General features: G+C 43.3%; 1 protein-coding gene, 1 long non-coding RNA gene, 1 other non-coding gene and 1 pseudogene across 3 annotated transcripts; all 4 read left to right on the top strand.

Moving 5' to 3' along the window:
• Positions 1–211: 211 nt before the first annotated feature.
• Positions 212–2,589, top strand: LOC125510785. The gene is made up of 4 exons (XR_007284740.1): positions 212–785; positions 1,089–1,156; positions 1,248–1,419; positions 1,502–2,589. It is a non-coding gene; the product is annotated as an uncharacterized LOC125510785 (long non-coding RNA).
• On the top strand, positions 746–860 carry LOC125511745 (annotated as a pseudogene).
• A 4,545-nt stretch (positions 2,590–7,134) lies between the features above and the next one.
• On the top strand, positions 7,135–7,240 carry LOC125511744. Its single transcript, XR_007285098.1, has one exon. It is a non-coding gene; the product is annotated as a small nucleolar RNA Z118/Z121/Z120 (small nucleolar RNA).
• A 2,529-nt stretch (positions 7,241–9,769) lies between these two features.
• On the top strand, positions 9,770–13,712 carry LOC125510784. Its single transcript, XM_048676048.1, has 6 exons — positions 9,770–10,071; positions 10,154–10,301; positions 11,316–11,432; positions 11,522–11,634; positions 12,102–12,287; positions 13,350–13,712. The coding sequence occupies exons 2-5, from the start codon at positions 10,161–10,163 to the stop codon at positions 12,280–12,282; spliced, it is 552 nt and encodes a 183-aa protein (XP_048532005.1). The 5' UTR covers positions 9,770–10,071; positions 10,154–10,160; the 3' UTR covers positions 12,283–12,287; positions 13,350–13,712.
• Positions 13,713–15,780: the final 2,068 nt, after the last annotated feature.

The following is a 15,780-nucleotide window of genomic DNA, read 5'->3' as shown; positions in this document are numbered from 1 at the left end:
TTATTTTCTCCAAGGAAAACAGACCCACAAAAATTCCTGCACTAACACATTGTTTCGAATCCACCCCTCACTCTCATACTCTCACTGCATCGGGATTGGTGAGAACTAGTGATTGAGTTCGGGCCGGGTTGGGCCAGGTCGACAAGGGCCGTCGTGCTTCGGCCGCCCAAGCCCAGCAACCGGTCATAGCTTGCATCCAAAGATTTCTCAAAAAAAAAAAAGCTCGCAACCAAAGAGCACCAGGCGACCACGCACCAACCATTCCCTCCTCCATCGCACGCAATCCAGATGCGATCTCCCGTCCCCGCCGTCGCCGGCGACCCGGCGGCTCCTTCCTCGCCGCCACGCCTATCCCCTCCCACCTCCTCGCCCCCCGCCACCGCTTTCTCATGCCCTGGAGACTTTGCCTTGCCACCCCCGAGTCGAGGATCCAAACTTCCGCCCTCCTCCGGCACGGCGCCGGCGACCCGGCGTCTCCGGCCTTCCTCCCCGCCGCATGCCTAGCCCTTCCCCACTTCCCTGCCTACCCGCCTCCGCTTCCACCTATGGCCCCTTCCCGTCCCCAAACCGCGGATCCAGATTTGCCCCCTCCCCCGGGCCGGCGCCGGCGCCAACAGCGGCTCAAAAAACGGGATCTTTCGTCCCTCTCCAGCCGGTCGACCTGATCTCCCGTTTCAGCTGGTTACCCCGAAGGTCAACGGCGTCAGGCCGGTCCAGATCTGGCGGCTCTACTCCGGCGACCTTCTGTATGCAGTGCTGTGATGAATCACAAGGCCGGTATCTGAGTAAGTTGCCTCTTGAAGAGGACTCCTTCCTTGATTGTACACCCTAAACTGATCATATATTATTCTGAGCAGACATATACAGATATGAATTCATCAGCCGGTTCATTTTACATTTTATCCTGACGCACTGTTGAAGGAAAACAGCATCCATTGCCTCAGCTTGCACTTAGAATTAAGCATATCTGAAGTTGGATTGCACTGCCTTTCACCACAACTTCTTTGTGTTCAATTTTTTAAACTGCTACCTTGTAAATGGATATTAAACTTTGGTAGTAATTCCTTGCAATTTTATTTTCTGCCCAGCTACAAGACTGGTTGGATCTATCACTTAATCCTGCTGTTGTGCCATCTTCTCTTCTCATACTTTCAAGGTAAATTTAGTTAATGTATTTCCCACTGGCTAGTGGCTAGAACAGCTCTGTTTTGGCTTGCGTGCTTACCCATCTTTGCTAATGCTGTCAGAGCTTTTACCCTGGCTGGGAGAACGAAACCCGTGGATGCTGTTGTAGCAACAGCGTCTTCTTTGCCAGATGAAGTTGTGGATACAATTGGGACAGTATTGCCATCTGAAGATTCAGTTTCTGAGAGGAGGAGAAAACTGAAATTCCTTGAGATGCAGGAAGAACTTATCAAGGTGTGTAACACGATCGTGTTGTTTTTTCATATATAGGTTATCCATACTGAAAATTTGCATACTACTTTACATCGTTTGTCAGTGCAACCATAATACTTGGCACAAGTACGAAACCTACACAGGCAGTACGTGTGAGAAGCTAACACATGAATGCTCTCTTTGAACCCGTGCTTCATATTTTGTTTTTAGCGGGCGGGTACGGACTGGCTCCTTATTTTATTAGTTTGTTTATCTCTTGTTAATTCAGAAACTCATTTATCTGATTTACTTTTTTTTCTGACACCCCATGGTAACATATGTGCCCTGCATTGCCTCAGAATTTGGAATATGTCTAATATCCTGTCATGCCCTTCTCATAATTAAACCTCAAGTGTCTTGCCTATTCATGTCTTCCTTGTATGCAATATATGTATTAAGAAGCTATACATGGTTTATGCTATTCCATGGTAAAGCTAGAATATGTCTAGTGGAAAGGGCATATAACTAAAATGTCACGATGGCAGTAAATTTTTATCTGAACTCTTGATATGCCTTTATTTGTTACTTAAGGCCATGTAGTGTAGTGTCAACTGTCAACATATCATATGAACAACTTCTAGATGCACACCTTATGAGAAAATGCGTGTCCAGTTCTATTGGGCTGAGACTTTTCTGAAAGCAGTTGGGGTTTGGCTCTGCTGGAAAAGCTGTTATGGAGCTGTAGGGGCATTTGGCAAACTAGCAGTAAGAGCTGTGGCTGTGTGTGAGAATGTCTAGATGAACCTAAGGTTTTGAGAGCCGTTTATATGCTGATCTAATGTTGGTTGCGTAAGATCGTGATGATTCAAGTTCTACTGATTTAAAGAGAATCACTTAATTTCTGCTGATTAGTCTATAATTATGCTGTTGCCTTGGCGCAGCGGTAAAGCTGTTACCTTGTGACCATGAGGTCACGGGTTCGAGTCCTGGAAACAGCCTCTTGCAGAAATGTAGGGAAAGGTTGCGTACTATAGACCCAAGTGGTCGGACCCTTCCCCGGACCCTGCGCAAGCGGGATTGCTGCTAACACTCAGCTATTACCTGTTTATTTTAACTTAGCGTAATGCTGCTACTGAACATGTAATCAGTTATTTTAATGCTTTCAATGAAACTATTCAGGAGGAGAGAAGAAGAAAGAGAAAGAAGAGAAGGCAAAACAAAAGAAGGAAGAAAAGGCAATTCTCACAGAACAGGAGGCCGCTGAAGAAGATTTGGCTTTAAAGGAAATGATTGGGCCTACTGCTAGGGAAGAAGAAGAAATGATAGAAGCAAAACAACATGACCAACAGCAGCTCTGTAATGTCAGTCGGGCATTGGCTGTGCTGGCATCTGCATCGGTATGATCCTGGTCCATCTGTATTTTCTGTCAGTACGTCGCGGACTCTTTAGTGATAGTGCCATTATTACTTACATTGCAGTCTGTTAGCAAGGAGCGTCAAGAGTTCCCGAGCCTTGTCAACAAGGAGGTACGATGTGAATTTTTTAAGTGGGGTCAGAGGGACAATTACCATACATCATTTTTTTGTTTGTTGCATGTATGAACTGTTTTACCGTGGAGTCTGAGTAGTACTTAATTGTTGAGAATGCAGAAAAAACTATATAACTCCATGCTTGAAAGAGAAGACACAGAGGGGGCAGAAGAAGCTAAGAAGGCATATATGGCTGCTACAGAGGAGTCAGACGACCTCACCGAGGTTGCTTCAGAGGAAAAAGTCTTGTCAGCGCTGATTGACAAGGTATGCATTTCTTCCATGCATGAACACTCTCCTGGTTCTATTGGTACGCTATATATTTGCTCTGGTTCGCTGTTTAAGGGAATCATTTTTTTCCCTGACTTCGTCGGCTACTGATGACTAGCTTGAGAAGCTGAAACGGTTAAATTACTGGGGCACAATTTTGTCAGATAATGATTTACTTCTTTTTCTTCGTTTTTGGTCTAGTAGTTTACTAGACCTAGTTTCGTATCATTCCGTTGTTAGTTGGAGATACTACAACAACAACAACAACAACAAAGCCTTTAGTCCCAAACAAGTTGGGGTAGGCTAGAGGTGAAACCCATAAGATCTCGCAGCCAACTCATGGCTCTGGCACATGGATAGCAAGCTTCCACGCACCCCTGTCCATAGCTAGCTCTTTGGTGATACTCCAATCCTTCAGGTCTCTCTTAACGGACTCCTCCCATGTCAAATTCGGTCTACCCCGCCCTCTCTTGACATTCTCCGCACGCTTTAGCCGTCCGCTATGCACTGGAGCTTCTGGAGGCCTGCGCTGAATATGCCCAAACCATCTCAGACGATGTTGGACAAGCTTCTCCTCAATTGGTGCTACCCCAACTCTATCTCGTATATCATCATTCCGGACTCGATCCTTCCTCGTGTGGCCACACATCCATCTCAACATACGCATCTCTGCCACACCTAACTGTTGAACATGTCGCCTTTTAGTCGGCCAACACTCTGCGCCATACAACATTGCGGGTCGAACCGCCGTCCTGTAGAACTTGCCTTTTAGCTTTTGTGGCACTCTCTTGTCACAGAGAATGCCAGAAGCTTGGCGCCACTTCATCCATCCGGCTTTGATTCGATGGTTCACATCTTCATCAATACCCCCATCCTCCTGCAACATTGACCCCAAATACCGAAAGGTGTCCTTCCGAGGTACCACCTGGCCATCAAGGCTAACCTCCTCCTCCTCACACCTAGTAGTACTGAAACTGCACATCATGTACTCGGTTATAGTTCTACTAAGCCTAAACCCTTTCGATTCCAAGGTTTGTCTCCATAACTCTAACTTCCTATTTACCCCCGTCCGACTATCGTCAACTAGCACCACATCATCCGCAAAGAGCATACACCATGGGATATCTCCTTGTATATCCCTTGTGACCTCATCCATCACCAATGCAAAAAGATAAGGGCTCAAAGCTGACCCCTGATGCAGTCCTATCTTAATCGGGAAGTCATCGGTGTCGACATCACTTGTTCGTTGTCACAACATTATCGTACATGTCCTTGATGAGGGTAATGTACTTTGCTGGGACTTTGTGTTTCTCCAAGGCCCACCACATGACATTCCGCGGTATCTTATCATAGGCCTTCTCCAAGTCAATGAACACCATATGCAAGTCCTTCTTTTGCTCCCTATATCTCTCCATAAGTTGTCGTACCAAGAAAATGGCTTCCATGGTCGACCTCCCAGGCATGAAACCAAACTGATTTTTGGTCACGCTTGTCATTCTTCTTAAGCGGTGCTCAATGACTCTCTCCCATAGCTTCATTGTATGGCTCATCAGCTTAATTCCACGGTAATTAGTACAACTCTGAACATCCCCCTTGTTCTTGAAGATTGGTACTAATATACTCCGTCTCCATTCTTTTGGCATCTTGTTTGCCCGAAAAATGAGGTTGAAAAGCTTGGTTAGCCATACTATTGCTATGTCCCCTAGACCTTTCCACACCTCAATGGGGATACAATCAGGGCCCATTGCCTTGCCTCCTTTCATCCTTTTTAAAGCCTCCTTCACCTCAGACTCCTGGATTCGCCGCACAAAACGCATGCTGGTCTCATCAAAGGAGTCGTCTAGTTCAATGGTAGAACTCTCATTCTCCCCATTGAACAGCTTGTCGAAGTACTCCCGCCATCTATGCTTAATCTCCTCGTCCTTCACCAAGAGTTGGCCTGCTCCGTCCTTGATGCATTTGACTTGGCCAATGTCCCTCGTCTTCCTCTCTCGGATCTTGGCCATCTTATAGATGTCCATTTCACCTTCCTTCGTGCCTAACCGTTGGTAGAGGTCCTCATATGCCCGACCCCTTGCTTCACCAACAGCTCGCTTTGCGGCCTTCTTCGCCATCTTGTACTTCTCTATGTTGAGATACTAAACAGATGGAGATACTAAACAGAACAAATGGATTTCTTCATCATAAACCGTATCCTAAATTAGACTGTATGAATGGATCTCTTCATCATAAACTGCATCCTGAATTAGTCAACTTTCACTCGGTCCTGGCCTGCATATACTGTTGACACCTGCTTGATTGCATTTCCACCTTTATGTTACGTGTTCATTTGGAACAAAATGCTGAACTAGCATCAACAGAGTTATACTACAAGGGTTCTGTGTTAGTTTACATTGAAGTATACGTTTGAGAGTTGCTCACAAGTTAGCTCTAGGCACTTATGCTTGGTCGCTGGCACAAGCTCCTCCTTGCGTTATTTATGTCAAAATGATTGTGACAATTCTTTCTTAATGCAGCAAAGTCTTTCCCTAGCCTAAAAAATAGAACGATTGATGTATATCATGTCAGCATTAGAAGTATAAGGGTCTTGGTTGCTCTTGTTAACAAAGCTGCACCGTGTGGCTTTACCACTGATCTCTATGCCTACATTCGCCATCCCCCAATTCTGTTAGTTGGAGAGATTTCTTTGGTGGAGCTACTATTGATGTTGGTCATCTATACATACTATTGAATAATTTAACATACTATTGAATAATTTATGGGTTAGTTGTTGACATATATTTTTGCTCTGTTTTAGGTTGATGCTATGCTTGAATGCTTCAGGAATTAGAAAAGGAGATTGATGATGTGGATGCACAAATTGGAAACCGCTGGCAACTGCTTGATAGGTGCGTCAATTGCATGTGTATCAAAGTCGTTTCATATTGCATGCCAGTCAGCTATTGCATTGTGCTGCTGGTGAATTTCCTCTAGGAGTTGGACCTTCATTAGGGTTTGTTTAGGTAGGGAGGGCTAAGACCCAATCCGATCAAACCGGAAGCGATTGTTTCGGTAGTACTGAGTTTCCTGTCAATCTGTAGGAATTGAGTCGTATCAGTGATCACCACGTACCAACCTACCCCTAAGTGGTAGTTTACTTGTGCATCGCCATTCTTCGATATTGGTTCTTGTAATTTATGTGCTGCTCTGGTGCAGATATGTTTACTGATTCAGGGATTTACCTTTTCTCAGAAAAATGCTGATTTGGCAATATACAACTAACTACTTTTAAGCAATAACTAACAGAGGCAGATGTAGAATAATGGATGCTACTTCTCTCAGTAACTACTCCGTTAGTGTGACTGATAACAGAGACAAGTAGAAAACTGTCTCTACTCCCCACTGACGCTAATAGGTGGCTGTTCCTGAGGGTGTGAGAGGGGTGCGGCAGGAGAGGGCCTGCGCGGGGAAGGTTAACTTGCCCTTAAGTATCATTGCAACATTATTGTATTTTATTTTTGCGGAAGTATCGGTGCAACATTTATCTACCATGTTCGCACCAATGATTTTAACTCAGATATATTATTGCTGATACAGACATTTATAGTCTGTGTGGTAAGTCAGAGTTGTAGCATTGGTGAGCTAATTAATATGGCTCAACTTCTGGAAGATGTGTGAGAAATATTCCTATCTCAGATTCATTCTACAATTTTATTAATCGGATACCCCATGAGTTCCCTCATGCTTGCTTATGTGACATGATAAAGGAAGATCGATATCCAATGCAGTATATAGTATTCTTTTATAGACCAAAATGTTTGGCTGTAATTGGAGCATGTTTCGTCAACATGCTGATATCGTTTGTACAATGTCTTTTGATCTTTTGTTGCATCATCCTTTATTGCTTGAATTGTAAACCATGTACTTCACTGGGTTTCACGGGTAGCATGAGTATGACTAGTTTCCATACATTTTTGTATGCTTGCTGTGATGAATCACAAGGACGGTATCTGAGTATGGTTGCTCTTGAAAAGGCCTCCTTCCTTGATTAACATCCTAAACTGATCATATATTCTGAGCAAGCATGCAAAAATCTGAATTGAACATGGATCCACAATGACCTTTCACGTGCATCCTTTCCTGCTTGAAGTGTAAACCATGTAACTTTGCTTTGTTCATGGGTTGCATAATATGACTACTTTTCTTACCTTTGTCGGTATCTGAGTAAGGTTAGCTCTTGAAAAAAGGCCCCCTTCTGTGATCATATATTCTGAGCAAATCGTTCCATGGTATCTGAGCAAGTTGGGTCTTGGAAAAGGCCACTTCCTTGATCATTAATCCTAAACTGATCGTACACTCCGAGCAAACATATTCAAATCTGAATCCAGTGAGTGGTAGGAAGTTTTGATTTTTGTCCTAGCAACACAATATATAGTAGTAACTCAAGATTGACTTTGGCAGGTTGGTGTACTAGTGTTTATCATTTTGTCGAAAGTTGTGGCCTGTTATTAAATGTTAGTGGTTTCCTTGATGGTCTTCCTATATTTATTTTTCACTTGTGGTGCAATGGTGCTGCTGCAAGTGTAGTAGCTATAGAGGCACAGAGTTTCTTTTAATTATATATACCCTTGTTTCAAGTGGTGCAACTGAGCTGCTAAAGCCGAAAAGTATTAGCAATGAGTTTGATCTTTCTTCAATCCTTGCTGTTGTGATCCTGAAGTCCGTGCTGCTTCATGTTGCAGGAGAACATACCCCTGGAGGAGGCATTCGAGAACCTGAGATGCAGCCACCGAACAGATGCACCAGCACCTCTAATCTTGGGCCCAAGCAAGCTCGAAGAGATGGTGGTAATGCTCCTAGTCTACATTTTATATCCTCTCTCTCTCTGCTGCTTCCTGTTAACTGCATTGGGGTTTCTCTTTCTTTGTTTTTCATGTGTGGGTTGCAGGAGAGCAACCAAACTAGCTAGGGTGGCCTGATGAGGTCCTTTATGAGGCTTTGCTTCTGATTCATATCATATTAGGTCTTGTATGATGCGTGTGTGGTTGATGCTCATGTACTAGCTAAGGTGGTTGTTTCAGTTTGTACCTCATTTAGCTCACTGTTATTACTTATTAGTAGCTAAAACTGCTACTGGATAGGCATTCATTGCTTGCTTAGTGTTCCGTTCTTGGTGGAATTAACTGGATGCACAAAATATTTCAACAACATATGCCAAAAGGTGCTGCTGCTGCCTTGCTGCTATGCAATTGTAGGTAGCAGACATATCCACAATTGTACAGAGGCTACAGCTGCTGAACATAGTTTAGTTCTTGCATGTTTATCTTAACTCCACCAAGCTCATATTTGCTTAAAGGACTAACTGTAAGTAATTTTTTTCAGGTCAGCGTACTCTGATGAGAACATGCCTCCTGAAGGATTGCTTGAGTTGTGGTTGCACTTGTCGAATTTATGCCCTAGTGTCGAACATGGTCTGCACTGACGAAGTGACGATGGTGAATCAGTTGCTGAAGCTGAGGTGTGGTAAATTACTGTGTCCCCCCATGTCCCAGTATCTTGTTGTAGTATGATAGTTGCAGGTTCTGATGAGTATTATATGTTTCAGGAAGATGGATCATTTCCAGATATGCATCTGCACGCCAAGGAGCTGGAGCTGGAGCTGTAGCTGTAGGTGCATCTGCAGGCCAAGCAGCTGGTGAGTAGTGCTCGCCAAGGAGCTGTAGCTGTAGCTGCAGCTGCATCTGCACGCCAAGCAGCTGGTGAGTAGTGCTTGTTCTGCTAGCAATAGCATGGAGTATTATTGTTTCAGTTTTTGCTTCAGTTGATGGAGTGCATTTGTTAGGGTTTCAGTAATTCAGCACTCTTACTGTCATTCTGTGTTTGTTGCCTGACTAGTAACCAACATTTCTTGTTTAAATGGCTTTGATTGATCAGCGACGGCCTTGCACAAGAAGGTGCAGTCAGCGAGCAAATCTGTCAAGTTGAGAAGATTGCATTGCATGACCGGGTGATATGGTACGATACTCTACTCAATTTGATCCGGGCTGCAGGAGCCTACCCTATGCGTGTGTAGGCTTTTCAGGAACTCTGCTCGCGCGTGCCCTCTCCTCTCCTCTCCTCTCTGTGTACAGAGGGATGGGGCTTGGCGTGAAGACCACGCGGACCCCTCGGTATCCGTTGGATAATTAAATTTACCACGGGGCCGCGCGCGGTCAAAAATGAAGCCTCCCCTTTCATTTATTTACCCAACTTTCTTTACTGCTGCATGCAGGTGAAACGACGGCTACTCCCTCAGCCCCGAGGCGTCTCGCTCTCTCTCTCTCAATGGGCATCCATGAATGGGCACAGGTATGTATGCGTGCACCCACCCACCCACCCCTCCTCTCAATGGCCATTATTGTTTTGCTCACTGCCTCACTCCCCTCCTCTTTCTTTCTTCTTCCTTACGCAGAGCCTTCCACACACAGCAGCAGCCAAGCCAAGCCAAGGCTTGGACCGACGATGAACCAACCGAACCGGCCCAGCAAGATGCACCAGCAAAGGAAGGGCGCGGCGCCCCCAGGCCAAGGAGGGGGCGGCCCCACATCGCTCGAGCCCTCGCTCGATGACGCGTGGGCCCGCCTCCTCCAACTCCAACGGCCCCCATCGCGCCTCCTCCCGCCCGCCGCGGTACGAGGCAGGCTGACAGGTGGGGGCCGCCACGCCGCCGGTATATATACCGGTGTCGGTGTGCCCCCTCTGTCCATCCTCCTCCCACCGCCACATCTCCCCCATCTGCCACGGATCGCTCGCCGGAGACGCCCGCCGCCACAGATCGCCCGCAGGAGACGCCCACCGCCCCTGATCGCTCGCCGGAGGTGCCCACCGCCCCAGATCGCTCGCAGGAGACGCCCACCACCACCGGTTGGACCTCCTGGTTCGACTCTAATCCTGTTTCCCCTCCTTTTCTTCTAGGGTTTCCAGCATCTCTGCTCGCCAAGCTTACCTCATCCCCGCAGGTTATCCATGGCCGCCGTTCTCCGCGGTGCTCGCGCTGGCCGTGGCGGCCCTGGCCGCGCTCAGGGGAGGCAGAGGGGCGCCGCCGTGCAGCAGGCCCCGGCCCAGGCAGCAGCCCCCGTCCTCAACCCCAACCCCAACCCCCAACAGGTGCTTCTCTCTGCTCGTGACGAACCCTACCTCGGTACATCTGGAGATGTGACATTCCCCTGGCTCATGTACTAGATGTTCAACCATCTCGTTAGATCTGCCCTATTCTCTCATATTGTTTGACCTGTCCTGTTCTGTCATCATTTAGATCTGTTAAAAATCTGCTCGAAACTGTGATACGTGTCCATGCGTGCTGTGATTTATGCTTGTCATGGTTCTGAAATGTACGTTGTCCTGCTCTGTTATCATTTAGATCTGTTATTAAAAATCTGCTCGAAACTGTGATACGTGCCCATGCGTGCTGTGATTTATGCTTGTCATGGTTCTGAAATGTATGTTGTCCTGCTCTGTTATCATTTAGATCTGTTTGGGTGCATGCAATGTTCCATGTTTCATGATATTTTTGGTCATTGTTTCATCATTAAATGGGTTATGCTTCAGCACATTCATGTGCTCTTTTGATTTAGATATGTTTAACCTGTCCTGTTCTGTACCAAAATAAGTAATCTCCTTCTGTTCATGTTCATGTGTTCATGTTCTCAATAAGTAATCACTGTTAAAAAGGACTTTTGCCAAATGGCGATTAATCTCCTTCTGGTTGTATCTAGTTGGTTGATACACTGTAAATCTATGCCCATCTAGTTACAACTGCCATGTTTCTGCTATTGTTTGTGCCAAAAGTGATTGTTATTCTGGATGCACATGTTTATATCAGTGCATAAGTTGTGATAGATCTATGCTCCTTTGAATTAAAGAGTGGCTATGAATGCTCCTGGTTCTATTGTGATGTTGAGGGTGATGAGTAGGTCTGCTCTAGACTGAGGGCGATCCGCTGTAGTACTCATCGCCTCAGTCTATTGTGGCTATGAATGCACTAGTAAGGCAAATTTTTGTTGTACTTGATATATCAAGCGATCCGCTGTTCATTTTTTAAAGACGTTGAATTATTCAATCCTCTCATATATATCCATCGATGTTGTATTGATAACTGGTGTGTTTGTCTTTGTAATGCAGGTAGATCAGCATTTAGCACTTTTTTGGACAACGGTGATGGAGAACCTGAAAGATCAGGATCAGGAAGGCATCAAATTTTATGAATTCCTTCAAAAGTCCGCGTTAGTTGATCCCATGGTTTGTGCAAATAACTTGCCTGTTTCAGTTTTATCTGTGTTGAGAGTATTTAGGTGTTACTGGTTGTCACTAACGTATCTTTCATACAGGAGTTGATGAAGTTCGGTATTTCGGATGGTCTCGCTGCCCAGCGACCAGAGGAGGTTATCAAGCTCAGAAGCGTGACTGATGTGTTCAATAACATGATGCCAATCAGGCAAAGGTAGATACAAATTCCCCTCATTTTTGCTGAAATGTGAATAAATCTTTTAGACATTGTAAATAAACCTCTCATTACACCATAACCTTAGTCAGAAAGATTAATCTCATGATAGGTAATCCCTCCGTCCCATAATATAACAACGTTTTTCAAGCTATGTTAGCCTGAAAGACGTTCTTATATTATGGGACGGAGGGGGTATTTGTTAGTCATAAATCACAGCGCTAATCAACATGTAGCTCTTGTCTGGACCATTTGCTAGTCATTTTTGATTGTCATGTTATCAAGGTGACAGTTTCTCCACCGTGACTTTCGAACATTTCTGACCCCCTTTATTGTTTTTGAAGAATTCTCCTAGAGGTTCACCACTTATACTGTTCCTTTTGTGCTTTCTTATAAACTCAAATTGTGTGTGTGTGCTTCAAAATTGTTTTGTTAGCATTTGTTTAATGAATATTTTGATGGTTCAGGTACCTCTATAAATACATACATGGTGAGCGGGGTAGTGGAGAGATTACTAAGATGGAGAAACGTTTGAGGAAGGGAGTAGAACTATCTGATCAGAAAATACAGGATATCAGGGATGGGAACGCATTCTGCCCTCAACGGTCCAAGCTCTTCGACAACTACCCGAGGCCCCTTAAGAACTAATAAATGTAAGAAACTCCATGACATTGTGCTCGCTCAAAAAACATAATTTTAGTTTTACCATAAATGTTATACAGAGTAACTGTTAATTGTCTTATGCTTAAGATGGTCTCTTATTTTGCACTCTTGCCATGCTCCTCCTGCATATTCCATACTACACCTAGCTCCTGATTCATACTAAATTCTTCTTGGTATCGGCACTAGTGGTCCAGAGGTGAATTCATTTTCCTTGTTGTAACTATGAAACATGTCAACAGTATAATTATTTCAAATCTGACGTAATTGCCATGTTATTCATCCAAAGTATTAATTTGGATACATGCGAAACTGAACCAGTATGCGTCATAGCAAAGATAAACTTTGAATGATTCAATTTTGCTTGGGTTTTAGTGTGTTGTGTGCTGGTCAGTATCTCTTTCTAAATCATGTCTTCTGTTCATTTCATGCAGCTATAAATTTTATTCTTCACTGTAGCGTCCAGCAAGAGATGTTGTCACTAGTTTGAATTGTGAGATATGTGTAGTCATGCTCCTGTCATTATAAATAATGTATTTCCCCCGTTTAACTCGATTTAATATTCTCACCTGGGAACATATCAATTATTCTGGCTTTTGTTCCTTGCAATTAAAAAGTTCAGGGATTAATGTATTTATCTAATGAATGAATAGAATTTGCCAACATAGTAGCATCTCTCTATCCTTAGCCTGTTGCCGGGACGGTGTGGACTTAATTATGCTGACTTTCTTCTTTTTACACTTCTTTCTTTTCAGCTTTGGGAGTCCACTGTTTCTTAAGTTGTCATTTGGTTTATATGCAGAACATGCCATTTGTTTTCATTCGGCCATCTCATCTTAACCCATGACACCATGTTTGATTTGTACTGGAGGGACAAGTTTTTGCATTCCTTATATTCTAAAAAATAACAGTGAAGGGTTACTTGACAATTGATTTTCCTGTTGGACAAAGTAGTTCTCCCCCTTTTGGGGTTTAAGAAGATAATGTGTCGATACATGTTCTTGAATGTCTCCTTCAGGCTTAGCGATAACATACTGTGGTGTCCTTCCTTGCAGGTGTCCTGCAAGACTGTAAAAACCATGGCGTCTTCCAGGAGTCAGCAATTGCCCTTGCCTGCGAGTTGAAACTGTCTACGAGGACACAAGATTCAGCAATTGCCCTTGCCTGTGACTTGAAACTGTCTACACAAGGACACGAAAGATTCTGGATCATTACACTTGAATGTGCTTATTGCTTTGCGTGCAAAACTTCTTGATAGATGATAGTCTTATTGTAAAACTTTGACTAGTATAGCGTCAGCATGGCGTCAGTATTCAGCAAATATGGCGTCAGTATAGCCAGTGAATTTTGCATGGAAATAACAGTGTAGTTCATATAGATGCACAGTGCAAATAGAAATGTGTGATATGTCTGTGGCTTGGATTTTGGTCGCATCGGCAAAAGATTCAGCAATTGCCCTTGCCTGTGACTTGAAACTGTCTACACAAGGACACGAAAGATTCTGGATCATTACACTTGAATGTGCTTATTGCTTTGCGTGCAAAACTTCTTGATAGATGATAGTCTTATTGTAAAACTTTGACTAGTATAGCGTCAGCATGGCGTCAGTATTCAGCAAATATGGCGTCAGTATAGCCAGTGAATTTTGCATGGAAATAACAGTGTAGTTCATATAGATGCACAGTGCAAATAGAAATGTGTGATATGTCTGTGGCTTGGATTTTGGTCGCATCGGCAAAAATATAAAAGTTGAGATCGTGCTGCTACATTTGATTTGTTTGCAAGGGGGTGGTTGTGTTTGTGAAGCGAGCTGGGATGGCTGTTACCACAGCACTGTGATGTGGTCGTGCTCCATGACCGGCGGCGTTGCAGACGTGCTGGTGTTCCGCTGCAGATGCAGCGAGCGCTGCTGCAGGCAGAGCGATGGGTGTGTAGCAGGAGGAGCACGCGCTGCTGCAAACAGAGCGATGGGTGTGTAGCAGCATCTCGCCGGCACTTGGCCAGCCCCACAACAGTAATGGGTATGTGTTGGTCGTGTGACAGTGGCGTCTGTACAAGTCGAAGGGATAATAATGTTCACGTGTTTGTTTTACACAAAGCTCACTTGAGAACCATGCGACTAGAATCGGACGGATGGCGAACTGACTGATTTTCTCCATTGGATGATGGCTAGCAGCACCGTTGGCCAAAAGCCGCATGGAGAAATTCCCATTCCATGATGATAGATATGCTTCAAGAGATTTGGCACAGTCCCCAGTCTAACGTGATGGACGCATCCCCATATGAGCTGGGTTTAGGGGTAATGGACAGCCCATACATGTAGGGCCGGTTGAGGGGTCCGTTTCGTAAAAAATAGAGTTAAAATTGGTGACTGGGATCTCCTCGTTGCTTCGCAGCATTTCAAAAAGAGGCCGGTTCTTACACTGGTTCATTTCTTTTCCTTTTATTTTTTCATTTTTTTTTGGTTTCCTATGTTTTTTTTTCCGTTTTCCCCTTCTCTTTTGTTTGGTTTTCTTATTTCTTCTTTGTTTTTTTTGCTTTTCACAGTTTCTTTCATTGTTTTTATCGGGTTTTCTTTTCTTGCTTACTTTCCTTCTTTTATTCTTCAGCCTTTTGTTTCTTTCTTGGGTTTCTTTTTTTTCCTTCTCTGTTTTTTTTATTTTGTTTGCATTCATTTTTTTTCATTTTTTGCATTTGTTTCTTCGGTTTTTTTCATTTTTTGTTTAATGTCTTCCTTTTTCGGATTTCTTTGTTTCTTTTGGTTTTAATTCTACATTTTTTGTATGTGTCAACAACATTTTTTGAATACATGTTTAATATTCTTTTAATACAAATTTATCATTTTTAAGACATGGTCAACATTTTTTCTATACATATTTTAAACAATTTTCAAATGCTTAATTAACATTTTTCAAATACTTAATTAACATTTTTTGAATACACGATCAACATTTTATCTATACACACTTTTTAAATTTTTTCAAATACTTGATTAACATTTTTCAAATACAAGGTTAAAATATTTTTATTTCATGGTCAACATTTTTTCTATGCACATTGAACATTTTTTCATATGCTTTATTAACATTTCTAAATGCAATATTCACATTTTAACACATGGTCAATATTTTTTCTATACACATTTAACATTTTCCAAATGCTTGATTAACATTTTTTAAATACTTGTTCAAGATTTTTTAAATGCTTGATTAACATTTTTGTATACATGATAAATTTTTTTCATCATTTTTTATTACATGGTGAACATTTTTTCTATATAGATTTAACATTTTTCAAATATTTGATCAATATTTTTAGAAACTTGTTCAACATTTTTTCACATGCTTGATTAACATTTTTATATACATGATTAAAAGTTCATCATCTTTTAATGCATGGTCAACATTTTCCATGTTATTAGTAGTATTACAAGCGCCGGGAGCGCGGCGTCACGCAGCGCCCGTCAGATAGCCTGGTATAATGAAC

This window comes from Triticum urartu, chromosome 5 (genome assembly GCF_003073215.2).
Source record: "Triticum urartu cultivar G1812 chromosome 5, Tu2.1, whole genome shotgun sequence".
Classification (NCBI taxonomy): Eukaryota; Viridiplantae; Streptophyta; class Magnoliopsida; order Poales; family Poaceae; genus Triticum; species Triticum urartu.
Note: the sequence above shows the minus strand (reverse complement) of the source record. Positions and strands in the feature narration are given on the sequence as shown.

Coding starts and splice junctions, on each gene's coding strand:
- LOC125510784 (XM_048676048.1), top strand. CDS start 10,161: ATGGCCGCCGTTCTCCGCGGTGCTCGCGCTGGCCGTGGCGGCCCTGGC. Junction 10,302..11,315: donor CCAACCCCAACCCCCAACAG/GTGCTTCTCTCT, acceptor TTTGTAATGCAG/GTAGATCAGCATTTAGCACT. Junction 11,433..11,521: donor CCGCGTTAGTTGATCCCATG/GTTTGTGCAAAT, acceptor TCTTTCATACAG/GAGTTGATGAAGTTCGGTAT.